At 60.6% G+C, this 26069-nt stretch overlaps 2 protein-coding genes across 9 annotated transcripts in view; one reads left to right on the forward strand and one right to left on the reverse strand.

The window, feature by feature from the left end:
* The first annotated feature begins 2754 nt into the window (after window positions 1-2754).
* Window positions 2755-16711, forward strand: TNFAIP2 (TNF alpha induced protein 2). 3 transcript variants are annotated; one of them, XM_028496418.2, is made up of 12 exons: window positions 2755-2823; window positions 5600-5975; window positions 6283-6934; window positions 9135-9249; window positions 9406-9528; window positions 9716-9816; window positions 10432-10530; window positions 11093-11216; window positions 12119-12241; window positions 12429-12584; window positions 12773-12894; window positions 14728-16711. In XM_028496418.2, the coding sequence occupies exons 2-12, from the start codon at window positions 5621-5623 to the stop codon at window positions 14984-14986; spliced, it is 2229 nt and encodes a 742-aa protein (XP_028352219.1). In that variant the 5' UTR covers window positions 2755-2823; window positions 5600-5620; the 3' UTR covers window positions 14987-16711. The 3 variants fall into 3 exon arrangements, with proteins under 3 accessions (XP_028352219.1, XP_028352218.1, XP_028352221.1); XM_028496417.2 differs by lacking the exon at window positions 2755-2823 and adding an exon at window positions 3003-3680; XM_028496420.2 differs by lacking the exon at window positions 2755-2823 and having other exon boundaries at window positions 3888-5975; window positions 14595-14869.
* A 2122-nt stretch (window positions 16712-18833) lies between these two features.
* Window positions 18834-26069, reverse strand: part of LOC114487248 (mucin-2-like) — a 37798-nt gene continuing 30562 nt past the window's right edge. For all 6 annotated transcript variants that reach the window (XR_003682195.2, XR_008618744.1, XR_003682194.2 and 3 more), the window contains exon 4: window positions 18834-20159. Coding sequence is in view for 3 of the 6 variants with exons in the window: in XM_028496421.2 (XP_028352222.1) it covers window positions 19563-20159 (597 nt within the window). In the remaining 3 variants the exon portion in view is untranslated. The remainder of the gene's footprint in view (window positions 20160-26069) is intronic.

Genomic DNA, 26069 nt, shown 5'->3' on the forward strand with positions numbered 1-26069 from the left:
ATACAATGGAATATTACTCAGCCATAAAAAGAAATGAAACTTGAGTTATTTGTAGTGAGGTGGATGGACCGGGAGCCTGTAATACGAAGTAAGTAAGTCAGAAGGAGGAAAAACAAACACCGTATGCTAACACATACATATGGAATCTAAGAAAAAAAAATTGTCATGAAGAGGCTAGGGGTAGGATGGGAATAAAACACAGACTTACTAGAGCATGGACTTGAGGATATGGGGAGTGGGAAGGGTAAGCTGTGACGAAGTGACAGAGTGGCATGGACATATATGCACTACCAAATGTAAACTAGATAGCTAGTGGGAAGCAGCCGCATAGCACGGGGAGATCAGCTCTGTGCTCTGTGACCACCTAGAGGGGTGGGATAGGGAGGGTGGGAGGGAGGGAGACGCAAGAGGGAAGAGATATGGGAACATATGTATACGTATAACTGATTCACTTTGTTGTAAAGCAGAAACTAACACACCATTGTAAAACAGTTATACTCCAATAAAGATGTTAAAAAAGAAATGAGTATGGAGATTCAGTTTTGCAAAGTGAAAAAGTTCTGGAGATGGATGGTGGTGACGGTTACATAACAATGTATGACATCATGCCACTGAACAATATATTTAAAATGGTCAAAATGGTACATTTGGTTATGTGTATTTTACCACAATTAAAAAAAAAAAAAGTCACCTGTCATTTCCAAGCAGAGGGAAGGCACGCGTCCTGGGACTCCCAAGCCCTGAGTTGCATGCAAGGGGCTGACTACAGCTCCTGGCCAGGTGCTGGCGCACTTGACTTCCGGGCTGGCCTGGAGGGTCTACTGCCAGTCCGCTCCTGCGTGCTGCCCTCCCTGCCAGGTGGAACTGGCCTGCAGCGCGCCCCCCCCTCCGCCCATCCCCTGGGGAGGTGGGGATGGGAGAGCAGCTGGCCAGGGACGCTCTCAACCAGCATCTGATGCTCATTTCCTGCTGAGGGTGGAATTCTTGGCTGGCCTTTGGCTCCTTCTGGAAGTCTCTTGTCTCCTGGGGACAGTTGCCTCATCTGTCAAGAGGGGGTTAGAATAGCTCCTGCCCTATGGGCCCCACTGGCAGCCACACCCCTTGGCACTCTAGGCAGCCCTATTTTCAGAGGATTTACCTTGAGTTGGGGGTTTCATGTATGTGACGCTTGACCCTCAAGCCTGAACTCAGGGAAAGCGGAAGTGCCTGGTGCAGCCGCAGGAGGGGAGGGCAGCTTCTCCCACCCCCTGGCCGCAGCCTGGAGCTCGGTGAGGCCATGGAGAGGGAGCGCAGGTGTCATGGCAGTCGGGGACGAGGGTGGCTGCCCGGTGAAGCATCCTTCCTGCCCCTGAAGAGCAGGGTCTGGAGCTCGGAGGGGATGGTGGGGTCTTTGAGCCTGACACTGTGCCCTCCCCCCATTACCCAGAGCACTTTGGATTCTCCAGCGATTTCCCAATCTGTTTGGGGTTAGAAGAAGCAGCCTGGCGGGAGGGCGTGGGGATTGCGCAATGAGGCCACAGCAGGCAGCCACGGAGGCACTGGGCCAGGACCCCTTGGTTCCTGTCCTTGTCACCCTGTTTGGCTGGATGAACTTGGGGGGAGGGGGGTTCTGGCCTTTAGTCTCCCCATCTATGCACTGGGGGCCCCTGGAATGACCCTCCCTGTCAAGGGCACTGGGACCGTTGGTTCAGATCTGAAAAATGTCACCCCTGAGGCTACAGGGAGAGAAGGGGTGGAGCCCTTCTTACCGCAGCCGCCCCTTCCCACCCCCCGCCCCCCAGGGACAGGATCGATGTCCAAGCCCAAAACTGGCCCTTGGCCACCGTTCCCCAGGAGGAAGAGGAAGTTCTCAGTTCCAAGGGGCACCCCCATCTCCCCCCTGCCTTGCCCACTTGGCCATGCCTCCCAGGCTGCAGAGATCTGTGCCCAGTTCCCAGGGGAAGCAGGGAACCTGTGGGGAGGGGGAGGGGTGGCAAACAAAAGGGAGGGAGGGGCAGAGGCTCTATTAAGAAGCAAAAAGGAAGCTGGTGCCCAGGCGGGAAATTCCTGAGCCACAGGGGTCCTTTCCAGAGGGCAGGGATTCCTAAGATGTGAAACGGGGAAGGGGTACTCTTCACCAGAACCCCTCCGGCCCTTTGACAGAGAAACAGGGCTTAGATAGGGAAACTGAGGCCCAGAAAGGAGTGTGACCTGCTCAAGGCCACGCTGAGTGCGGACAAAGCTGGGCTGCGTGAGACTCAAGCCTGAGCCGTCGGGGTCCCCATCCGGTGCCTTTAGGAGCCTGTCCTGGCCCAGCGCCGGTCCCAGGAAGCGAAAGTGCTTCAGTGGGAGTCCTACAGGCCTGGGCGTGGGCTCCGACCACCGTTTACTGCCTGTGTGCCCTCGGGCAAGTCACTCACTTCTGTGAGCCATTTCTCCGTTTTCAGCAAGACTCGATGGTGACAGCGTATGCGAGGCACCAGCACAGGTGCTTTGTCCGTCGTCGGACGACGGGTCAGCGCCAGACCCGTTCCGTCCGCCCTGGGTGCCGGTCCCGCGCCCGACACAGCCTGGCGACGCTTGGCCAGACCAGCCACCCCGCCCGGGCTGGTGCGAGGTCGTGACCCCTTCCCCCGCTCCCCTGCTAGGCAGGCCCCGCACCGCCTGGGGGTGGGGGCGCGACACCGGACACGGGGACCCAGGCAGCCCCCGCCACGCTCTGCTTTGGCCTTCGCCCGCGGGTTTTCCGCGGAGGCGGCGGGCGGGGCGGGCGGGGGCGGAGTCTGCGTCTATTTCAGGAGGCGCCCGGCTCGGCCCAGACAGCGGCGGCCCGGCCCGGACACAGTAAGTGACCTCCGCCCGCGGCGCGTCCGCCGCCAACCTCTCCGCGCGGCTGCCCGGCCGCCCCGACCCCGAGTCTCCGGCCCGATCCCGCGAGGGAGCGGCCGGCGCGACGGAGGGGACCAAGGGGGCGGGACGGAGCCCAGGTCTCTGGCAGCCCCTCTTCTAGGGAGACTGAGGCCCCCGGGCTGAGCTGCTGCGTCAGGGTGCGGAGGGTCCGGGTTAGGTGCCGCTAGCGGAGGACTGCGTCCTGCAGAAAGCATCCGGGAGGGGCTGTGGGGAAAGGCGCCGGGCGTCCCTTCCTTTTGCGGCAGGAAAGGGGAACTATAGGCACAAGAGGCCAGGGAGGCTTGGGTGGACCTCAGCCCCGACCCGGGAAGGAGAGCGAGGGTGTGTGTGCCAGAGGAGAAGCTGGGGGAGCCGGGAGGAGCTGAGCCGCTGCTGGGCCACAGGCTGGGGCCACGGGTATGACTCGGAGCGCTCCCCTTCCCGTCCCAGTGTGCCCAGCCGCGAGCCTGGCCTTAAAGGGTCCGCCTCCTGCCCTCTTCTGCTGTATCCGGGCGCCAGGGTTAGCCTGACGGACACTGGGACACATGACGCAGACCCTCACTGAGGCCTGGCTAGGCGCCAGATGTGTCTGAGTGGTTTCCTCACATCCTTTCGGCAGCACTGTGAGGGGGGGTCCTCATCCCCATTTCCCAGATGGGGAGACTAAGGCCTATGAAGGAAGGGTGAAGTCTGGTCCACACCCTCGTGGGTGGTACGGCTAAGCCCACAGCTGTCCTCTTTCTACCGCACCAGCTGCCTCAGAGTCAAGGCCTGGGACGTGGGCCAAGGGGGCTGCTGCAGGACCCTGAAAGGTGAGGAAAGCTTGTGCCACAGAGGCGAGGAGGCAGCGACGCCACGCGGGGACCTGCAGGAGCCAGTTCTGGAGGCTGGGTAGAGCCTGGCACGTGTGGGGACGGAGGAGGTGGGGGGCGGTGAGGGCAGAGGTGAGGCCGGGGGGCGCCCAGCGGGTCAGATGGCCCTCTCCCTCACCCCAGCGGGGCGCGGAGGTGGGGCCTGGGGGCCCAGGCTGGCACTGAGCAGCCCCAGCCAGCCGGCCAGACCAGCTCCTGTGGGTGCCTGGCATGAAAATGGGACGGATCGGGAGGGAAGCTGGGGCAAGGGGTCGGCAGGGCGGAAATGCCCAGTGGCCGTGCACCTGGGGACCCTGGCTTTGGGGCTCCCCAGAGTACCCCCTGCTTGGTTCTGGAGTGGAACTCTCGGGCCAAATGGCACAGGGGACGCCACGGAGATCCAGCAGTGTAGGACTCTGCCCAGGCGCCTGGTGAAACCAGCGGGAGTGGGAGAAAGCCCGGCTTCCTGGCCCCTGAGTGGCTCTGGTCAACCTCGGGGGTTTGGGACGAGGCCCTGGGCGGATGCGAGACGAGGCTGGGCCGATGGGGAGGCAGTAGGGGTTGTGGGAAGTCTGACAGGCCTAATCCTACCCCGCCTCCTGCCGCCTCAATTTCTCTCCCTGGATGATTGGATCACCCCATCTGCCTTGCGGGGCCGTGGCAGGGGCAAACTGAAGTCATTGTTTTGTATGAGTCACGACTTGGTGTGTTTACTCTTGGGTGGTGGGGCAGGCACTGTGGTTATGGGTCACCCCAGTTACCAGGGAGGCCCGGCCCTGCCCCGCTCCCTCCTTTGGGGTCAGCCGTGTTCCCCTCCACCGGTCCTGGCCTGGCTTCCACAGTGGTCAAGGCGCTGGGGAGGGTGCTGGCCCTCTGAATGCAGCCCGCGAGGTGTTGAGGGCCACGAGGCCGGGGTGCCCGGAGCCAGGTGATCTGAGCTCCAAGCCCAGGCTGTTGACCATTGGGGCATTTTAAGCCCCTCTGAGCTAGTTGTGTGAGATGAGGAAACTAACACGCCTCCTGGAAGAGAGTGCGGAAGTGATGGGATGGGCACTCAGGAAGCGCCCAGAAAGTGGAAGCTTTTGTGATGATGACGTCACCCCATTTGGGAGTAGGCAGGGTGCCTGGAGCGGGGAAGCTTGGGTTTCCAGCCTGAGTCGCGTAGTTGCGTGTGACCTCAGACAGCCCTGTGCCGCATTGGGCCCCTTGTCCCTACTGACGTGGGCAAGACCCCCTGAAGTTTGAGGGGGCACTGTGGTTTCTGTAGACTTGAGCCCCAAGGTCATAAGAGGGGGCAGGCCCTGCCTACCTTGCGGTCCCAGCCGGAGCAGCCGTGCTTCTAATCAGAGCGTTCCTCTGTGACCCCAAAGCTGCACGAGCCGAGAGAAGAACAGGCAAAATGGAGGACAGGGCCGGGGCTGGATTCCCGCCTCAGCCCAGCCTCCCGCGCTCTGTGACTTTTCTGGACCTCGGTTCCCGCTCTGTGCCGTGGGACAGCGGCCCGTGCTCTGCCTGCTCCCCCAGCGTCCCGTGGGATCTGGGTGCTTCTCATGCCCCGCAGTCCCTTCTCCCTGCCCAGAGGGTGGGCTGTCAAGGAAGGATTTGCCAAAATGAAGCGAAGGCCCCTTCTGTCTGGAATGCCTCCCGAGCCCAGCTCCCTTCCTGCCTCGGCGCTTCTCGGAGGGGCGGTGCGTCCTGAGGAACTGGTGTCCAGGGAGAGGGCTGAGTTGTTGGTGCCCATCTGGGCCAGGAGAAGGCCAGAGCCTGGTGGTCATACGGGTGAAAACACATCAGCCTGGCTGTGTACCTGGGCCGGGGAGCCGGGAGCCAGGCCCACCCCCTGGTGACCGCTGACCCTTTCATTCCCTCCCCTTGCCAAGCCGCAGGCCTGAGCCGGCGTGATGCTGAAGACCATGAGCTTCCAGGGCTTTCCGCACCAGCAGCCTGCGCCAGGGGCCCCTGACCTCCCCGGAAGCCCCCAGAAGTTGCCCTTCACCTCGGAGGCAGAGTCAGAAGCCTCCATGTCGGAGGCCTCCTCCGAGGACCTGGTGCCACCTCTGGAGGCCGAGGAAGCCCCAGATAGGGGTGAAGAAGAGGCTGCGAAGAAGAAGAAGAAGAAGAAGAAGAAGTCGAAAGGCCTGGCCAGCATGTTTAGCGTCTTCACCAAAGGGAGGAGGAAGAAGGGTCAGCCCAGCTCAGCAGAGACGGAGGGCGGCTCTGAGTCCCAGTCCCGGCCGGCTGGCCGGCTGCCCACAGGTAGGCAGGGGCCCCAGGCCCCAGCCGGGCAGGGTCTGGGCAGGATCGGGGCTCACTGGAGCGGATGCCCCACGCACCCAGGACACAGAGGGCAGGGAAGGTGGGCGCGGAGGTGTCTCCCTTGCCGGCTTTCCCCGCGCGCCCTGATCTCAGGGGCTGGGAGTGGGCGGAGGGGTCCTCGGTCCCGTCCGGGACGTCGACTCGCCTCCCCGGGCGCCTCACCTCACCTTTTGAGGTCTCGGCCCACGGGAGGCGACTGGTGGGTTTCGGGGCCCCGGGCCGCGCTAACCTCGGGTCCCGGCCGCAGTGGAGGAGCTCAAGGCCGACCTGGAGCGCGGGCGGCTGGAGGCGGCGGGGCCGCTGCTGGCGCTGGAGCGGGAGCTGCAGGCGGCGACGGCGGCGGGCGGCCTGAGCGAGGAGGAGCTGCTGCGGCGCCAGAGCAAGGTGGAGGCGCTGTACGTGCTGCTGCGCGACCGGGTGCTCGGCCTGCTGCGCCGGCCGCTGGAGGCGGCGCCGGAGCGGCTGCGCCAGGCGCTGGCCGTGCTGGCCGAGCAGGAGCGCGAGGACCGCGCGGCGGCGGCGGCGGCGGCGGCGGCGGCGGCGGGGCCCGGGCCCTCGGCGCTGGCGGCCACGCGGCCCCGGCGCTGGCTGCAGCTGTGGCGGCGCGGCGTGGCGCAGGCGGCCGAGGAGCGCCTGGGCCAGCGGCCGGCCGCGGGTGCCGAGGGCCGCACGGAGGTCGAGCGCGCCTTCCTGCACATGGGCCGCACCATGAAGCAGGACCTGGAGGCCGTGGTGGAGCGGCTGAAGCCGCTCTTCCCCGCCGAGTTCGCCGTGGTGGCGGCCTACGCCGAGAGCTACCACGAGCACTTCGCCACGCAGCTGGCGGACTTGGCGCAGTTCGAGCTGAGCGAACGCGACACCTACGTGCTGCTGCTCTGGGTGCAGAACCTCTACCCCAAGTGAGCGGCCGGGCGGCCGGCGGCCGGGTGCTGGGCGGGGCCCCAGGGGCAGGGAGGCCGCTCTGCGGGGGCTGTCACGGCGTGCAGGGAGTCCCAGGTGGGAGAACGGCACAGATGGGCTTGGACTCAAGCGGGCAGGGCCTGGGCTGGGTCTGCTTTGCACTTGGAGTTCTTAGCGTCTTGGGCCTCGGCCCCATTCCACAGTTGGGGAAACTGAGGCACAGAGAGTGGCAGGGACTTCATCATTCATTCATGAGTTCCCAGCCTGGGGAGGACATGAAGCAGCGCCCAGAGCAGGAGGGGGTGTGGCAGGGGAGCCCGGAGGAGGGGGCCCTGACCTCGCCTGCGTCAGCCCAGGAAGCCAGCTCAGAAGAGGCGGCGCAGACTTCTGCCTGCCCCAGGACTTTGCTGCTCACAGTCTAATAGAAGTCAGGCAGTCAGGCAGGGGAGGAAAGACTTTGGAGGACAGGCCAGTAAGAAGGCAGAGGGAGGGTGGTGTTCCCGGCAAAGGGAGTCATCTTCCAGGGCCTGAGGCCGAGCTGTGAAGCATTCTGGGAGCTGTGTGGAGCTGTCAGTGTTTGGATTATCCAGCAGGCCCCTGGGGGCACTCCCAGGCAGGACAGGGAGCAGGGGCAGGGTGGTGCCGCTGGGCCTGTTGGAAAGATGCCCATCGTGCGGGGTCATTCAGCGAGGCCACGCAGAGCTGGGTTCTGGCCACCGAGGCCTGGAGCTCCTCCGTTTGGGAGGCGCGCTCTGCCAGTGGAGGATACCTGGTTACCAGCTGGGTACCGCCTCAGGCGTCCCCTCATTTCCCCAGACCTCTGGATCTCTGGGCATGCTGGTCGTTCACACAAGCTGGGTGGGGAGAGATTTATACTGCAGCGTGGAAATGACCGGGGCACGAGAGGCCAGGGGTTCCTGTAGGGACTGGCCCCGGCACCTGGTGTAAAGCCCACAGGAAGCCTGGGAGGTGTAGCCCGTGTGAGCCATGTCCAAGCATCTCGGGGACACATCTGGGTGGCCAGCGGTCTCGGTTGGTGCTGGTGGGTCAGCCTCCCGCGGGGGCCGGAGGAAGGGCCGGCGGGGGGGAGCGGTGGCTGAGGAGTCCGCAGGGCATAGGGAAATTGGCACAGGGCAGGGGTTGCGGGAGAGTCAGGGCGGCTCTGAACCTGTTCCTTCTTGCTTGTCCTGACTCACCAGGAAATGCCAGGCACTCACACCTCTCACCCTCAACCTTCCTGTCCCAGTGACCCCAGGGGCTTTTAGCCTGGGACCCACTGGGGTCACTGCAGCAGGAAACTGAGGCCGGCCGGGCATGGAGCCCCAAGGGGGGGAGTCCAGGGTGGCTCCGTGGAGGCCTGTGTGGCCAGAAGTGCGGGGAGCAAAGTGACACAGCGCATCCAGGCTTGGGGGGGGGCGGGCGGAGAGGGCCATTCTTGAGCCTCCAGGCAGACCAAGGTCCCTGAGGAAGTGCCAGGGCTGGGCAGTCCCCAGGGGGCTCTGGGACCCAACAGAGGTGCCACAGGGATGGGTGGATCTGCCTCCACAGGGCAGTTCAGGGCGGTGCGGGAGCAGCCCTTCCTGCTTGGACTGGCCCACCTCTGGGGGCAGCAGACCCGGCTCCGGGGGGAAGGGGGCCCAGGGCTAGTGGATGCCCGAGGCCAGCAGGGCTGGAGCGTGGCGGGGGATGGGTGAGGAGGAGGCAGAGGGTGAGGCGCTGCATTCGGTCTGTGTGAGAGCGGGGAGCCCTTAGAGCCGGGAGATCAGACCTGAGAGGTGGTACCGCCTGTCGGGTGGAGGAGGGATGGTTGGAGGTGAGGGCGGAAGCGGGGAGCCAGGGAGGGGAGTCCTGCAGTGAGCCAGGCGAGAGAGGGTGGCGGCTGGGCCGCGGGGAGCCTCTAGCGGGGTAGCTTGAGGCTCATCGGTTTCGGGGCAGTACTTTGGAGCAGGAGCAGATGGGGGTGAGGGAGTGGAAGGAGGCGCGGCCATCCCGGGGTTTGGGGCCTGAATCAGACTGAGCAGGTGGAGGGCCCCTCACGTGAGCCGGGGAAGCAGGGACGTGAGCTGGTGAAGCAGGGACGGGATTCGGTGGAGGGAAGGCCATGGAGTTCTGGGCCTGCGAGAGGCTGGGGCCGAGGAGGAGGGCTCTTGCCTGCGGGGTGGCCTGCGTTCTCCTCACGCCAGCCCCCTCTGCCCACAGTGACATCATCAACAGCCCCAAGCTGGCCGGCGAGCTGCAAGGAGTCAGGCTGGGGAGCCTCCTGCCCCCCAAGCAGATCCGGCTGCTGGAGGCCACGTTCCTCTCCAATGAGGTGGTGAGTCCAGCGCCAGCGCCCGCGCCAGGGCCGGGGCAGAGGAGGAGCGGGAAGGAAGCGGAGGGGGGGCCGGGGCAGACAGGACGTGGCAGGGAGCCTGACAGGCGCGTCCACGTGGGCTTCGCGCTCCCCTGACCGGCACCCCCCCCCACCAAGACCAGCGTGAAGGAGCTGATGGCCCGCGCCCTGGAGCTGGAGTCGCAGCGCTGGACGCAGGATGTGGCTCCCCAGAGGCTGGACGGCCGCTGCCACAGTGAGCTGGCCATCGACATCATCCAGGTAGCACGGGCTGCCCCTCGCGCACTAGTGCAGCTGGTGCAGGGTACCGAGCCCACATCCTTGCGTGCAAACACGCGCTCGCCCCTGAGCGCGGTCCCCCTCTTCCATGTCTTACCGACCCCCACACCCGCCCCTGCCCCGACCCTAGACCAGGTGGGCTCCTGCTCAGTTGACCTCCCCCCCGCAGATCATCTCCCAGGGCCAGGCCAAGGCCGAGAGCATCACCCTTGACCTGGGCTCGCAGATAAAGCACAGGCTGTTGGTGGAGCTGGCTGCGTTCCTCAAGAGGTGGGTGACGGCCGTGCGCGCACGGGAAGGGGTCCCTGCGGCCACCCTCTCCGTGCCCCCGCCCCTCCCTTGTGCCCCAGGTGGGGATCCAAGCTAGCTCAGAGCCCCCTCCCTGCCCCTAGGGTGTCTGTCATGATGAGCAGCAGTCCTCATCCCCTGTACCCCCACCTGGGCGCTGAGAGCCTCAGGGAATGACCACCTGCTCTCAGCAAAGCTCCCAGCAGAGCAGCCCCCAGCTACAAGGAAGAGGCCCCGTGAGGGACTGAGACACTGGCCTCCCCGTCAGGGGACGCCCCAGTCTGCACCCTCACGGTTCTCTTGGCTAGCTCCCTCCCCCTCCCCTGAGGACTCCAGCATGGCCCCCGGCCTCCAGTCTTCCAGCTCTAGAGGGGGCCTGGGGGAAGGAGGGAGGCAGCAGAGCGGGCTGGACACCCTCTTGAGGAGCTCTGCAGGGGCCCTGGCCTCACTGGCCTGAGCACGTGAAGCCAGTTACAGGATGCTTCGGGGCTAGGGGGCCCTCCCTGTGCTGCGGGGAGCCCACATGTAAACCCGGGGAGGCTGCTCCTGTCCCGGCGTTTGTGCTGGTCCCACGTGTTCCCTTTCGGCTTTCACCAGCTACCAGCGTGCCTTTGATGAGTTTCTGGAGAGGTGCAAACAGCTGGGAAATTACAGGGCCATTGTCATCGCCAACATCAACAACTGCCTCTCCTTCCGGTGAGGGCACTGGGCGGGGTTTGTGGGAGCTGGAATCGCTGGGGCTGCCTGCCTGCCTGTGAGGGAGAGAGAGGGTAACTGGGAGGAGGCTGGGAGGTGCCCGGGGTGGGGGAGGGGGCGGGAGGGGCAGCTTCAGCAGAGACGTTGAATTAAAACGAGCAGGTCCCTAAGGAAATGCCAGGGCCTGTGGCGGCGGCGGCGGCGGCAGCAGCGAACGTTTATCTAGTGCTGGTGGGTCAAGCACTCGCGCCACTGATTTATTTTATTTTATCCTTACGACAGCCCTATCAGGTAGGGACGGCGATCACGTCCATTAAGCAGATGAGCAAAGTGAGGCGTGGAGAGGCCCTCAGTTAGAAGAGGATGTGGTGTTAACGTGTGTGCTGGGCGTGGGAAGGCTGGGCCCTGCCGAGGCAGCGTGGGTGGGTGACTTGGACTTGCTCCCACGGGGAATGGGGAGCCAGTGAGGGTTCTAGAGTGATGGTTTAGGAAGATTTGCCCCAGGCTAACTGGCTCTCTGGGCAGGACTGGTGTGATCTCCCTGCCTCCCACGTCCTTCCAGGATGTTCGTGGACCAGAAGTGGCAGATACCACAGGACCTCCGGAGCCACCTGCTGAGCCCCTTGAATGAGCTCAAGAGTCATGGCGTTGACACCCTGCTCCAGAACCTGTTTGGGGTCCTGAAGGTAGCGGAGCCTCCTGCCGTGTGTCCCATGCTGAGTCTAGTGCTGGGGGAGGGCGGGGAGGGCCTGGGAGGGGGCTGGGCAGGGAGGATGGCAGAAGCAAAGGGCTGGCATGTGGAAGGCGTGGTGTGAGCCCCGCCGTAGGGAGGCTGGTGGGGCCCAGGTGATGGGGCCGTGGCGGGCCCTTGACCTCACTCCCAACGCTTCAGCCCGGGGCTTGGCCTCCGAGGGCCGCCCAGGGCCCCCGGGTGCAGACAGGAAGCTTCGGTGCCCGTCCCCCGCTTAGACGCATCCCGGTCCTCAAGTTTGCACGTACTTTCCCTCCGACTCCCCCAGACCCTCCTGCCCACGCCCTGTCCCCGTGCCTAACTCCCAGCTGTGCTGCTCAGAGCCTTTGGCAGCCATCACCACGTCTGCTGTGGGCCAGGAAATCCACAGAAACCCTTTAGCGCCTTTAGCAGAGGATGAGGCAGGGGTCCCAGGAAAGGACAAGGCGGGACTCCCTGCCTGCCCTCCATGGGAACCCACCTGGCCTCAGTGCCCAGCAGCTGCGGGTGGCCAGGCGGTGACCCTGGATGGCTTGGCCGGGTCCTTGCAGGCCCAGCCAAGCACAAGGCTATGTTTATGCAGGACTTTATTTAGTTAAGGAGGGCGGCCAGTGGAAAAGGCCTCAGGGCAGGCAGATGGCAGCCGGTTGGCCTCTGAGAAGGGTGTGCAGACCACGCCTCCAGTCCCTGCCTGTGAGCAGGGCCCCAGCGCTCCCTGGCTTCCCTGGGAGTCCTTAACATCCCCGGCCCCTGTCCTGGGCCCCGTGTGTCCGTGTGTGTGTGTGTGTGTGCACGTTTCTGCGGCCGGCCCTTCCTCTGCGGGGCGTGGCCAGACGTCCTGCTTCTCTCCTTTCACAGCCGCTGTTCAAGAGGTTCACGCAGACCCGCTGGGCGGCCCCCGCGGAGACCCTGGAGGAAATTATCTCCGCAGTGGGCGAGAGGCTGCCCGAGTTCTCTGAACTGCAGGACTGTTTCCGGGAGGTAAGGGGGTGCTGAGCCGGTGGCAGGAGCCGGCGGGGGCGGTGGTGGGCTGGACACGCGTGCGCACACGGACGAGCTCCTTTGCCCTGGCATCCGTCCCTCCCTGGACCCTGGCTTCGAAGCTTCGCGGGGGGTGGTGAGTTCCCTGTCTGCTGGCCCACGTGACCCTGCCCTCTCGCGCACCCAGGAGCTCATGGGGGTTGTACACCTGCACCTGGTGAGGGAGTACATCATCCGCCTCAGCAAGCGGTGCCTGGTCCTCAAGACGGCAGAACAGCAGCAGCGGCTGGCGGGCCACATCCTGGCCAACGCCGAACTCATCCAGCGCTTCTGCACTCAGAACGTAAGCCCCCGCCCGCCCCTCCCAGCTCCCACTTCGATAGGCTGCCCTCCCGCTCCAAGCTCTTCAGGGGCCAGGACAGCCCCTCTGGGCCTCCCCAAACCCAATCCGGTGGGACCTGAGCCTCCCTGGGCCCCTGGGTGGCCTCCAGGGCGGGGACAGCCTACCTCCAACCAGGCCTGTGCCTGCAGGGCTCCCCGGCAACCTGGCTGCATCGTGCCCTCCCCATGCTCGCAGAGATTATTCGCCTGCAAGACCCCAGCGCCATCAAGATCGAGGTGGCCACGTATGCCACCTGGTACCCCGACTTCAGGTGAGAACAGGCGCACCAGAGGACCCGAGCAAGTAGCATGGCCCTGATGTACCCAACTGTGGTCACAGGGCCTGGTGGAGCCGGGGTGAGTCCCCTCCCGTGCGGGTAGAGCTCAGACGCCGGCCACCGTGATGCAGTCCCTTTGCCGAGTGCTGTGTACCGGCCGCCGTGCCCAGGTCTTCACAGTGGCTGTTCGCTCAGTCCTTACTGCCACCCTATGAGGCTGACACCCTTCATCCCCATTGACAGATGAGACCTGGGGAGCTTAAGGAATTGGGTCCAAGGTAACACAGCTAGTTGGTGGTAGAGCTAAGACGACAAAGCCAGCGGGTCTGGCTCCGCAGCCCACATTCTCAGCCTTTATGATACTGTCCCTCAGAGGGGAAACGGAGATCGGAGAGACCAGGGACCTGCTGGAGGCCATGGCAAGTCAGTAGTGAAGCTGGGGTCCACCACTCAGCCTAGGGGCCCTCAGGGGCGTGACCTGTGCCCTGGGTCCTAGTACCCCTGTTCCGGAGCGGAGGCTTAGCCCCTGGCGGCCTGAGGATCTGGTGAGTCAGGGAAATTGATTCTATGGGCGGAGTCCTCTGATACCGTCAGACTGTTCCAGTTACGAGATATGAGTTGGACTGTCCCAGCGTAGCCTAGTCCGGCCACTGGCCGATCCTCTCCACCTACTCACCTACCCATGCCCTCACTTACACACTCACCCATCCATCTCCCCGCTCATACCAGCACCTAGTTACCCGCCGTCTTCTATCCATCCATCTGATCACCCGCCCATCGACTCATCTGTCCATCCGTTCACCCATCCACCCATCCACCCACCTGTTCCCCCACCCTTCCACCCATCCACCTCTCCACCTATCCATCTATCCATCTTTCCACCTGTCCATTCATCCACTGATCCATCCATCCATCCATCCGCCCACCCACCCATTCCACCAACAGTTACTGAGTGGTCTCCTACTAGGTACTGGGCTCTGTTTCGGGCACCAGGATGCGGTGAAGTACAAGACGGACAGAGTTCTCTCTCGTGTCGCTTGTAGTCTGTTTAAGGTCAGCGATGATGAGGCGATCGGGCAAAGGGTTTAGGCACCTATCCACCTATCCATTCATCCACTGATCCATCCATCCATCCATCCGCCCACCCACCCATTCCACCAACAGTTACTGAGTGGTCTCCTACTAGGTACTGGGCTCTGTTTCGGGCACCAGGATGCGGTGAAGTACAAGACGGACAGAGTTCTCTCTCGTGTCGCTTGTAGTCTGTTTAAGGTCAGCGATGATGAGGCGATCGGGCAAAGGAGTACAATTGCGAGTTGTAAAGGTTGTTCAACCGAGGTTGTGAATGACAGGAGGTGCTGACTTTAGAGGTGGGCAAGGCTCTCAGGGGAGGTGACATTTGAGCTGGGAGCTAAAGGGTGGGAAGAAGCTGGTTATCTGAAGGGCGTTCCAGGAGGGACAGCCAGTGCGAAGGCCCCAGGTGGGCAGGAGCTTGGCGCACTCTGGGGACGCGCGGTGGCCGGTGCCGCTGGAGCTCGGCGGGCGAAGGAGCGTGTGTGGGGGGTGCTGCTCTTGGGCAGGGGGCTGGCTGCGGAGCCCTGTGGCTCCGGCCCAGAGTCTGGGGAGCTGGGGTGGCGTGTGTGGGCAGGGCTGTTGGCGAGCGGGCTGGACTGATGGGACGCCCCCTTTGCCAGCAAAGGCCACCTGGGCGCCATCCTGGCCGTCAAGGGGAACCTGTCCAGCGGTGAGGTCAGGAGCATCCGGAGCGTCCTGGACATCGACACGGGGGCGCACGAGCCCGCTAAGTCCCTGTTTTCACTTATAAAGGTCGGTTAGCTATTTCTGCGGCCTGACCTGCTCGGGCGCTCCCGGAGAGCGTCGGATGCCGCCGCGTTCGGGGGCCGTTCAGACCAGCACCAGCTTCACAGCCCCACGCGGCCTCTCACGGGCGTCCTGTCTCCTGCTGCTACTTCTGACCAGCCCCGGCCTAGGCGCGGGGCCCTGGGCCGCGGGAACTGGACCGGCCCTGGCCTGTTTACCCCTCCCGTGGCGGGGAGCTGTGGGGACCCGAGGAGGCCACGCGTGAGACGCTCCCTGTAGGTGACAGTGGATCTTGCACGCTCTGAAGGAGGGGGCCAGGACGGGGAGTGGCCAGGGGACAGGGCTCCGGGGTCACCGCCTGTCTGTGCGGTCCTTCCACAGGCCGGGTCCGGATTGCCCTCCTCAGCCTGGGTCTCGGCGCCTCCCCAGCTCCTGGGTGGGGGCCTGAGCCTCACCCCTCCTGCCTCCTCTGGTCCAGGGCTGCGTTGAGCTGGGCTCAGCCAGGGCGTGGAACGGAAGGCAGAACTGGAGGCGGAAAAAGGGAGAGATGAGCTCTCATCTGGGACCTGGCAGGGGGCCTGTGGGGTCACGTGGCAAGCTGGGGGCAGAGCTGGCGGCAGAGCCCCTGCAGCTCGGCCCCTGACCCTTCTCTGCTTCCCCACGGGCTCCCCCTGAGGATGGGCCCAGGAGGGGCAAGGACCTCCTGGGTTTTCTCGGCCTCCGCCTTCCCCCACACGGAGACGGGCCCAGGGGTGCCTCCGCGGGTCCTCCCCTGGAAGTCAGGCCGAGGTCCGGGCGGGGCAAGCTTGACCTCTGACTCCTTGGCCTCTGGATTAGTTTCCCATTGCCACTTCAACACACTTCCACAAGCTTAGTAGCTTAAAACAAGAACCGTCTTTCAGTTGTGGAGGTCAGAAGTCTGACACGGGTCTAGTGGGCTAAAGCCAAGGTGTCAGCCGGGCTGGTTGCTTCTGGATGCGCTGGCGGGGCATTTCCTTGCCTTTTCCAGTTTTTAGAGGCCGGCCTCCCCTATTTCTCGGCTAATGGCCCCCTTTCATCTCCAAAACCAGCAACGGCCAGTCGATCTCTTTTTCACATCTCAGCACCCGTCTCCTGCCTCCATCTTCCTTCCTCAAGGACCCCAGTGATGACCTTTGACCCACCCAGACAATGACCTTTGACCTACCCAGACAATCCAGGATCCTCTCCTGATGTTAAGTTCAGCTGATTAGCAACCTTAATTCCACCTGACCCCTTAACTCCTCTTTGCCTTGGAGCCTGATGTAGTTCCAGATCCAGGGATGAGGACGTGGGCACCTTTGGGGCGGTATTATTTCGCCCACCACAGCCTCCGGCCATCCCCTGCCCCGTGGGGTGCCTTGTCCTACGCCAGGAAAACATGGGTTCAGTTACCCTCCTCGGCCTCTGCTTACCCCAGAGGCTCTCGGCAGTCAGACTTAGGCCCGACTCCAGCTCGCCTGCGCCGCTGGGCGCGCCGTGACGGGGTTTGCAGCCAGCTCTCTTGGGTCTGTGCTCCCTCTTTCCAGGTACTGTGGCCGGAATCTGGCCCGTGTAAATGGTGCACAAAGGCCTTTGTACATTTGTAGGAGTTAGCATGTTTGATGTTGTTATGATTTTTGATAGTACTGCTTTTGTATGTGTTTTTTTATAACATGATCTTGGTTTTCATAGCTTGATATAAAGCTGATTTCAAAAGTGGCTGTGGAGTGATTTATTTTGGGAGCAAGGACGGGCCATGAGTGGCTTTCTCAGCCCCTCGGGGTCTGGCAGACCCTGTGCCTCCAAGTTCTGTGTCAACTCCCCAACGAGTCCGGCCCCCCAGCGCCTCCTGCCCCCTTCTTACCTGTGAGCGTGAGCTTTGGGAGGGTCTGCTGCGGGGCAAGGCCCGTCACCTCACCCTTCAGTTTCCTCACCTGTGAAGGGTGATCCTGACCCTGTCCAGCCTCCCCACAGCCCTTGACTGAGGAGGGGGAGGCAGAGCAGACAACTGTTCCAGACAATCATTTCAGCTCCACGCATAGGGCCCAGTGGGAACTGACTCTCATATTTCTGGAACTGACCTTGAAGCCGACATCTGTGAACAGAGCTGACCCCAGCTGTCCTCTACATCCCCATCCTGGCCCAGGATTGGGGGAAGGGCAGGGTCCCTGGGAGGGAAAGGGGAACCTGGGTGAGCACATTCCACAGAGCTGGAGGGGGGAACCAAGGGAGCCGAGGGTGGGTGGAATCTGGAGTCTGGCAGGAAAGGCCTGGATGGGAGGGAAGGTCCTTTCAGATGAGATGGGGGTGCGATGGACCCACCGAGCAGGGTTGAGCGAGGAGGGGAGGAGAGGGGACAGTGGCGACGGGGGACGCCCGGCGTTTGGGCTCCGAGTGCGGGGTCCTGGGGCGCTGAGCCTGCAGTGCAGTGCGGCTGGGGGTGGCCGTGGGTTCCCCCTAGCTCCTCCCGCAGAGTACGGGTGAGGGAGCAGGAGGGAAGGGGGTGCACAGGGAGACGAGAGAGGAGCTGAGGACCAGACCAGGCGGAAAGTTTTAGATCAATCCGGGCAGACACTGATGGACCAAAGAGGATGGATTGGGGCCCAAAAGTGCCAGGGTGCCGAGACCCCCCAGTCTCGCAGCAGCGGGATGGGCCGGGGTCCGAGGAGAATAGCAGCGCGAGGCAGGCACCCTGGGGTGGGGGCGGGGCAGGGCCAGATCAACCCCCTGCTGGACCCAGCGCAGGAAGGGCCACCCCCCGGCGGGGCAGGTGAAGGGCAACGAGAAGAGGACGTGGCCGTCGCAGTTAGGGACACTTTGCTGTTCCTGTAGGAGGGGTAGAGATGTACGAGGTCCCACCAGGGTCGCCAGCTCGGGCCGCCTACTTCAGTAACTTCCCGGTCGCCGCAGGAAGATTCCTTTCAGGGAAGGATTTGCCCCAGAGCTGGGGAGTGAGTCACTGGGCAGAGGGGACAGAGGGCAGAGCCGGGGCGGGGGCCCCAAGACCCGGCTCCCCATCCGGGCTCCTGTGAACTGGAAGGGAGGCCACGGGCGATGATGGTGGGACACGCATGGGTGCGACCCTCCAGCCCTCGCCCCATCCCTGCTGGGGGCGCGGGGAGAGCTGGCCCGGGCCCTCCCTGAAGGGCTCACGTTCCCGGGAGGCCCGGAAAGAACGGGGAGCAAGTAAGTAAGCAGTCCAGGCCCCAGTGCAGGGGGAGGTGGGGAGGGGGTGACGCCGCAGTTACGGGCGGAGGGCCAGCTCTCGCGGTGGCCATGGGGAGTGCTGACCGAGGAGGGGACCATGCGTGGTGACCCATTTGCACAGACGGGAAAGGGGCAGTGCGGGACGGGGACAGCCTGGCCACGCCAGGAGGTGGGAACTGAGAGGGGCTCAGGCTTTAGGGAAAGAAAGAGCTCAAGGGCCAGGGTGGCCAAGGGTGAGCAGTGGAGCGAGACACCCCCAGAGAAGCAGGCGGGGATCCGGGGGCCTTCGCTGGGGCTGGGAGTTGGGGTTCACTCCAGCTGTAAAGGGAAAGCACTGGAGGGCTTGGAAGAGGCCATTTGCTGTGGTGTGTGACTTGGAAAGGCCTTGCTGGCTGCTGCAGGGAGAGCGGGGGGCAGCGGGGAGGCCAGGAGAGCCCTTAAGCGGTGCTGGGGTGCCTGGGGAGAGACGGCGTGGTCTGTGAGCGCTGCGATGGGAGGGAGATGAGCCTGGCTAGGGGCAGGGTGAGGGGAAGAGCCCTCCCCACCCCCGCCGGGGACCTGGGGGCCTCTTCGCAGCCCGGGGAGGCCTGGGAGGAGACAGGAGATCCCTGGGGGAGAAATCGGGGAGTTAAGTTTGAAAGATGTGCAGAGAGCGGGGGTGGCTCATTGGACTGTCCGAACCTCAAGCGTACGGGTGACCACAGTGTCCGGCGAGGCTGACGGCCACCAGGCGTTCTCCTCACCGCTCTGGTAGTGTGATTTCACAGCCCCTGTGGAGGGCCGCTCAGCCAGATCAGTGAAGCCCACAAGTATTCCTGTGAACCGGCCATCCCGCTTGCAGAAATGAAACTTATCAACACTCCAACATCCAGGCAAAACGACGACACAGGGACCAGGACAGTCGCTTCCATTGTAGCAGCAAAATATTGGAAACTCCCTGCATGTCCGTCAACAGACACCCGGGAACCAGTTGCAGCGCGCCCAGACAATGGAGTACCATTCGGCCAGAAAAGAAAATGAGGAAGTTCTCTTGGTTCTGATTTGAAAATTGTCCCAACATATGATGTTGAGAAAAAAAGCACAACGCAGAACAGCTGGTGGTGTTCTGCCATCGAAAGAAACAAAAGTAGGAAAAGATAGACATTCGTGTCTGCCTGTGTGTGCATTAAGGCAGCCTGGAAGAACACACCAGGAACTAAGAATGGTTGTTGGTGAGTGCACGCGCACAGTGCGTGTGCACGGGTTGGTGGGGGGGAAGGAGAGGAGGGGAGGGGGAGGGGAAGGGGAGGGAGACAGAAGTTGGGGAGGAGATATTTCACTGTGGGTCCTGTTCTAATTTTTTCATTATTGAGCCACGGGAACCTGTTATACATGTTATAATCTAACATTTCATTGAGAGGCTGGAGGTCCCAGGAGAGAGGAGACTTGGGATTCTCTGGTGCGGGATCATCCGGCAAAGCCGAGTGTCCTCGAAGTGGGTTCATCAGCAGGCTGAAATTTTCTCCAGCCAAGTTCAGTGCTCAGGTGCCAGCCCGGAGTCACAGAGTTGGGTTTAACCGAGAACATGGTTTGGGTCAGGCGATCACACCAGGGGGTGAGCAGAGCTGAGGTGTGAGGGGTTCCCCCAGGGGAGGTTAGAGCAGGGGACCTGGGGTCTCAGCTGGCAGGAGGCTGGTGGGCGCGTGAGATGGGGAGGGGCTGTGAAATGGCGCTGGGTCAGAAGATGGGGTCCCAGGGGGCTGGGGTGCTGTTGCAGGCGTGAGTGGGTGGGTGTGGGGACAGGAGGACAGTTGGGGTCGTGTTACTGCTGCAGTTACCGGTGAAGACACAGTGGGGGTGAGGCTCTGAGACAGCGTGGCTGATGTTGTGGGGAGCCGAGGGCTCCAGGAAGCGGGAGGCAGATGTGGATGCTGGCCACGTGGCAGAGGGGGCAGCGGGCAGGGGCTGACGTTCCCCGAGGATGCCAGAGAGAGACCCAGAGGCCCGCAGACCACGGCAACATGGAGGGAAGTGGAGGTGGCTTGCCTGCGGCGTAAGTGGGCGCGGAGCAGCCTCAGCCCCGACTTCTGCCCATTATTGCAGGGCGGTAAACAGTCCTTGGATTTCGTGGATGGATCAGGCGTGTGCTGGAGCCTCACCCGGGAGGGCTGCACGGGGGAGACCCCAGGAAGGAGGGAGCCGTGGTGCTCCAACTCTCTGAGCCTTCCAGGTGGGTGCCGCAGATGCTGAACCTGCAATGAAGGGCCGCGGTGAATCAGGTGGACTGTGCTCCTGTACGGACAGTTATTTCCCTGCAGAGACACCCTGCGGGCCTGGGACACGGTGGGGTCAGGAGGACGCAGGGATGGTCAGCTAAGATCTCCTCTACTCTGACTCTGCTTCTGGTGGGTGGGGGGATGGTCTGATGGTTTAGGGCTGGCCCTGAGGCTGGACCCACAGCCTCTCTTGTCCCGATGGCCCTGGGCCCTGAACCGTGGAAGTTTCTGGGTTGAGGAGGATGGCTGAGACAGCTGGGGCCTCTCATCTCCCATGAGGCTGGCCTGAGCTTGTTCACATAATGGTGGGAGGGCTCCTGCAGCAATCGAGGGCAGCCTGGGGCACAAGCACTTCCTCTTTTTTTTTATTACTATTTTAAAATTGAGGGGCGTCCCTGGTGGCGCAGCGGTTGAGAGTCCGCCTGCCGATGCAGGGGGCGCGGGTTCGTGCCCCGGCCAGGGAAGATCCCACGTGCCGCGGAGCGGCTGGGCCCGTGAGCCATGGCCGCCGAGCCTGCGCGTCCGGAGCCTGCGCTCCGCAACGGGAGAGGCCGCAGCAGTGAGAGGCCCGCGTACCGCAAAAAAAAAAAAAAAAACAAACTGAAATATAGTTGATTTATAATGTTGTGCCGGACTTCCCTGGTGGCGCAGTGGTTAAGAGTCCGCCTGCCAGTTCAGGGCACACAGTGCCCTGATCTTCCCGTGGTCCGGGAAGATCCCACATGCCGCGGAGACACTAAGCCCCTGCGCCACAACTACTGAGCCTGCGCTCTAGAGCCCGTGAGCCACAACTACTGGAGCCTACGTGCCACAACTACTGAAGCCCGTGCGCCTAGAGCCCGCGCTCCGCAACAAGAGAAGCCACCGCAACGAGAAGCCTGCGCACCACAACGAAGAGTAGCCCCCGCTCTTTGCAACTAGAGAGAGCCCGCGCGCAGCAGCGAAGGCCCAACATAGCCAAAAATAATTAATTACTTAAAAAAAAATAATGTGTGGCCAATGTCTGCTGCACAGCAAAATGACTCAGTTATACACCGATATATTTACATTCTTTTTTATATTCTTCCATTATGGTTTATCGCAGGTTATTGAGTATAGTTCCCTGTGTTATACAGACGATAGAAATTCTCAACCATGAATTCTGTCTTGTCTTTTTTTACGAATTTTTTTTTGGCTGCACCACTCAGCAGGCAGGATCTTAGTTCCCCAACCGGGGATCGAACTTGCACCCCCTGCAGTGGAAGCACGGAGTCTTAACCACTGGACCGCCAGGGGAGGCCCCACTTTTAATGCTTGCGTCACATTTGCTAAGGTCCCAGTGGGCAAAGGCAGTCACATGACCAAGTCCAGCTTCAAGGGCTGGAGAAACCGGCTCCCTTTTGATGGGAGAAGCTGAACGCGGTGGCCATTTCCCCCTACAATCTACCCTCTGACTACAATTATTATATTCCTCCCTCATGAAAAATATGTTCATCCCCGTCCCAAGATCTCCCGAAGTCTCATACTATCATGGATCAGGCTGTCTGTGATCCCCTGATCCTGTGAACGTAGATGGGCTTCTCAAGTACAGCTCCTTGGTTGGAGCAACCCTTGACCCAGAGTCTTGGGAACTATAAAGACTAGTTAGACGCCCTACACGCACCACAGAGGAGAGGATGACGTCCGTTAGCAATGCCATGCAAAAAAGGAGGGGCCGGAGGCAACTCTGAAGGCCAGCCTCTGTGTGCTGCGCGACCCCCTATTCCGGGAGAGGGTGGCTATTCCCTGGGGTGCCCTTGAGCACCCAGCCTTCTCCCCAGCTCTGGGCTCCACCACCTCTCCTCCTCTCGTGGCTCCGAGCATCCCTCGGCCATAACCACGGCCCACGCCTGTAGCTGAGCACCTTTCTGGTCTTTGCGTCATTCAGGGTCCAACCGAGAGGTGCAAACCACACAGTAGCTGGGACAGGGCACATTTAAAGCAGGACGGCAGCTGAGCATTGGAGCGGCAGGGACCGGCAGCTGCGGATGAGGAGAACTCTCACAGTGCAGGCGCAGCGGGCCCTGCTCAGGTCTGAGGCACAGTTCCAAGGAAGGAGCAAACCTGGAAGCGTCCCCTCACCTCCACACCGGCACCGGGACTGGACTCAGGCCTCCGTGGAGAGGGTGCAGCCCCGGTGAAGTTCAGTGAGGTGCTCTGCCTGCAGAACTTGCTGGAAAGTCACTCCCTGGGATGGCAGGTGAGCCATGCACCGGCAGGTGCCGCGCCCAGAGCTTGCTGCAAGGCCACCTCAGGAGGCGGCGGAGGAAGCAGTCCACGGAGAGGTGTGCCAGGTGGCAGCCCACAAACAGTTTGAACCAGAGACCCCCTTCGCACGTCACCGTCCCTCCAGCGCCCTCTACTGACGAAGCTTAGCGCTCTGCAAGGGAGAAAATTCCAGAATCCCCAAGCAGGGCAATGAAAGGGGAGTTTGGAGCTCGGGGCTGGGCGGGCAGTAGGTTGCCGACGGGCAGTCAGCTTCCAGACGCACCTTCTGCACATACTTAACCTTCCATAAACGTCTCCCCTCGACGCAAGACAACCGATCCTTCGTACAGGTGAAGGTGCCCTCTCTCCAAAATGAGGAGATGCGGTCCCAAGAGTCACCGTATCCCTCGCTGGCCGTGCTTATTATTCCTCAAATTTAGTCACGGCCCACTGGATAGTCTGTTACCTGAACTCTGAATTGTAAAGTTAACCTCCAACAATTTGCACATACAATCACAGTGTCAAGGGGAGAAAAGAGGGAAATGGTTTGCATGTGCAAACCAACGCATTAAACAAGCAAAGCGAGTCAGGCAAAGGTGCCACGGCCCTTGTTTCTGCAAGAGCTGTGGAGAGCTTATGGAGAGGCCCTACGGTGTCTGTGGCTTCCTTCTCCCATTACTCAGCCTTCTTTCCTTACCCAGCTCGGATTTTCCCCACCCTCAGTCAGAACCTCAGCTGGCCGGGGATGTTTACGCGATGAAATAACCTGAATGAAGATTCCCAAGGGGTCTGAGTCCCCAGCTATGCTGCCCTGCTGTGGTTGATGTGATTTTCCGTTAACCCTTCCTGTTGGTCATGGAAATTGTCAGAAGAGCTGCAGAGAATGCCCTGCTCTGCAGACCCACCCTCCTGTCCTTACTGCAAAGCAGCAATGCAGTTTCCCCCCAGTGATCAGAATTGGTCACTCCAGCCACAGAGCAATCCCTTGCTGGCTTTTTGCTTCCATGCGTAACGAGCCCCAAAGGGCTAGGTGGTAGCATTGTCTTTCAATTTAATGAAGCCTCTGTATGTCCCCAGGCCACAGTATGCCCCACCTTGGGGACTGAGACCCTCAGATCAGCAGAGCTCCATGTTGGGTACAAGAGTGAGAGGGCTCTGCACAACTCCACTCCTTGGTCCCTGGACCAGTGCGTTGTGGCCACGGCGGAAACAGACCCATGTAACTGTCTCTGATCCAAACATATAAAGAAGCCTGTGAAACAGAGCCCCATCCGTCCTGGATGTTGTCTCCCAACTGGCACCATAACTGCAACGTTACTAAGTCGCTCACCCCTTCAATCAGGCCAGCCACTTCCAGGTGATCAGGTATGCAGTTAAGACCAGTGAATTCCATGGCCGGGAGCCCACATGGATGCATTTCCTTGGCTGTGAAATGAGTTGCTTGGTTTCAGAAGCAACGCAGCATGGAAACCATGAGGGTAAATAAGGCATTTCATGAGTCTGTCAGTCATGGTGCTGACAGAAGCGCTGTGGGCAAGAAAGCCAAATCCATGTCCAGAATGCATCTATTCCAGGGAGGATGGATCATGGCCCCTTCGGGATGGAAGAGGTCCAAGGTAAGCAACCTGCTACCAGGCAGCTGGCCGCTGTCCACAGGGAATGGTGCCACCAAGAGCTAAGTGCTGACCCACAGCTGTTGTCAGATAAGGCACTAAGCAGTAGCCAGAGCTGCCCGGTAAGAGGAAGACTGTGCTGTTGACCCCATACATAGCCTCCATCCCTGTCACCATAGCTGCTTTGTTCTTGGGTCCACTGAGAAAGCACTGGGGTGGCTGGAGAAAGAGGCTCTTTTGGGTAGAACTGTGTTCTTCCCCTGCCTTCATATTGAAACCCTAATGCCCAATACCTGAGAAAGTGACCTCATTTAAAGACAGGATCTTTACAGAAGTAATCAAGTTAAAATGACATCATTAGGGTGGATCCTAGTCCAATATCACTGCTGACCTTATAGAAAGGGGAGATTTGGACACACACACACACACACACACACACACAAAATGCCATGTGAAGATGAAAGCAGAGATTGGGGTGATGCTTCTGCAAGCCAAGGAACACCAAAGATTCCCAGAGAATTCCAGAAGCTAAGTGAGAAGCATGGAACAGATTTCTTCTCACAGCCCTCAGAAGGAAGCCAACAACTTGATCTTGGACTTGTAGTGTCCAGAACTGTGAAACATACATTTCTGTTGTTCAAGCCACCCAGTTTGTGGTGCTTTGTTAAGGAAACCCTGACAAACTATTACCGAGGCTGACTGACACCACTACGGTGCTTCATTCTTTCACCTGATTAATAAGTGTCTTCCGAAGTGAATGCCCTTTGATAGGTATTCGTACCACACACAAATCTCTGTCTGTACCCACTCTGAGAGGTGGTCTGTCTATACACTTCTTCCCCAGATTTTCTTGTCACCAAACTCCCAATTCTGTTTGGGGTCCATCCAGCCAAACTGCTAGCAAATGTCTAAATGAGCGTACATCTGTCCCTTTAGCCGTCTCTCACTCTAGACATAGTGGAAAACCAATTGTATCTCTGTGGAATATATTGTAGCAGAGAGCAGGAGAATTTACATAGCTTTGAGGCAACATTGTTAAGGTATACTGTTGACCCTGCCAGGTAAAAGCAAACTGTCTCTGGTGGTCCTTGGAAAATTAGTACAGAGAAAAAGCTATTAGCTAGGCCAGTAGCTACATACCTAGTGCCAGGGCCATTTTGATTTGCCCCAGCAAACTTACTACATCTGGGACAGCAGATACAAGTGGAGTCACCACCTAATCACATTTATTACAGTTCAAGTTGTTCTCCAAGATCCATTCAACATCTGCACAGGCTAAGCTCGCGAGTTAGATGTATGGGACTGTATTAAGCATTCCCATTCCTGCTTCTTTCAAGCCTTCAGTGGTGGCATTAATCTCTGCAATTACCCAGGGACACAATCAGGGCCAGGACTAGGATGAAGCAGTGAGGCACCAAGGCACAAAATTTAAGGAAGTGCTCTTCTAAGGATCACGCAAATACCAAGCCTGCACTTAAAATCTGTGCCCTAGTTGCCTCACTCCTAAAGCAACACCCACTCCCAGGGTTACACAAGCAAAGTGTTGGAAATTAATACATGCACCCACCATTGGTGGGACTGTAACTTAGCACAAAATTTCTGGAGGGCATTTGAATATTTATTCTTAAAAATGTAATCCCAAGGTTTCAAAATTATCTTGTAACTTCTCACAAATTTGTTCTGTCTTGTGAATTTTTTCAAATTTCATTTTATATTTTTATTTACAGACTAACAATGTAAATATTGTTCAAAAAAGTCAAATACCAGTTCTAGGCTTATAATTAAAAAGTCAGTTCTCTGCCCCCTGCCACCAGCACCACCTCAGGCAGCGCCTTGCACTCTACCCATGGATTCTGCCCCCCACCCACTTTTTTTTTTGGTGGCCACGCTGCATGGCATGCGGGATCTTAGTTCTCTGACCAGGGATCGCACCGGAACCCGTGCCCCCTGCAGTGGAAGTGCACAGTCTTTTTTTTTTTTTTTTTTTTTTTTTTTTTTTTTTTTTTTTTTTTTTCGCGGTACGCGGGCCTCTCACTGTTGTGGCCTC

The sequence above is a fragment of the Physeter macrocephalus genome, chromosome 11 (genome assembly GCF_002837175.3).
Source record: "Physeter macrocephalus isolate SW-GA chromosome 11, ASM283717v5, whole genome shotgun sequence".
Taxonomy (NCBI): Eukaryota; Metazoa; Chordata; class Mammalia; order Artiodactyla; family Physeteridae; genus Physeter; species Physeter macrocephalus.

Bases quoted from the DNA above. Each gene is read 5' to 3' on its own strand.
- TNFAIP2 (XM_028496418.2), top strand. From the start codon at position 5,621: ATGCTGAAGACCATGAGCTTCCAGGGCTTTCCGCACCAGCAGCCTGCG. The intron at 5,976-6,282 runs GTAGGCAGGGGC...TCCCGGCCGCAG, and splicing joins GGCTGGCCGGCTGCCCACAG to TGGAGGAGCTCAAGGCCGAC. The intron at 11,217-12,118 runs GTAGCGGAGCCT...CTCCTTTCACAG, and splicing joins ACCTGTTTGGGGTCCTGAAG to CCGCTGTTCAAGAGGTTCAC.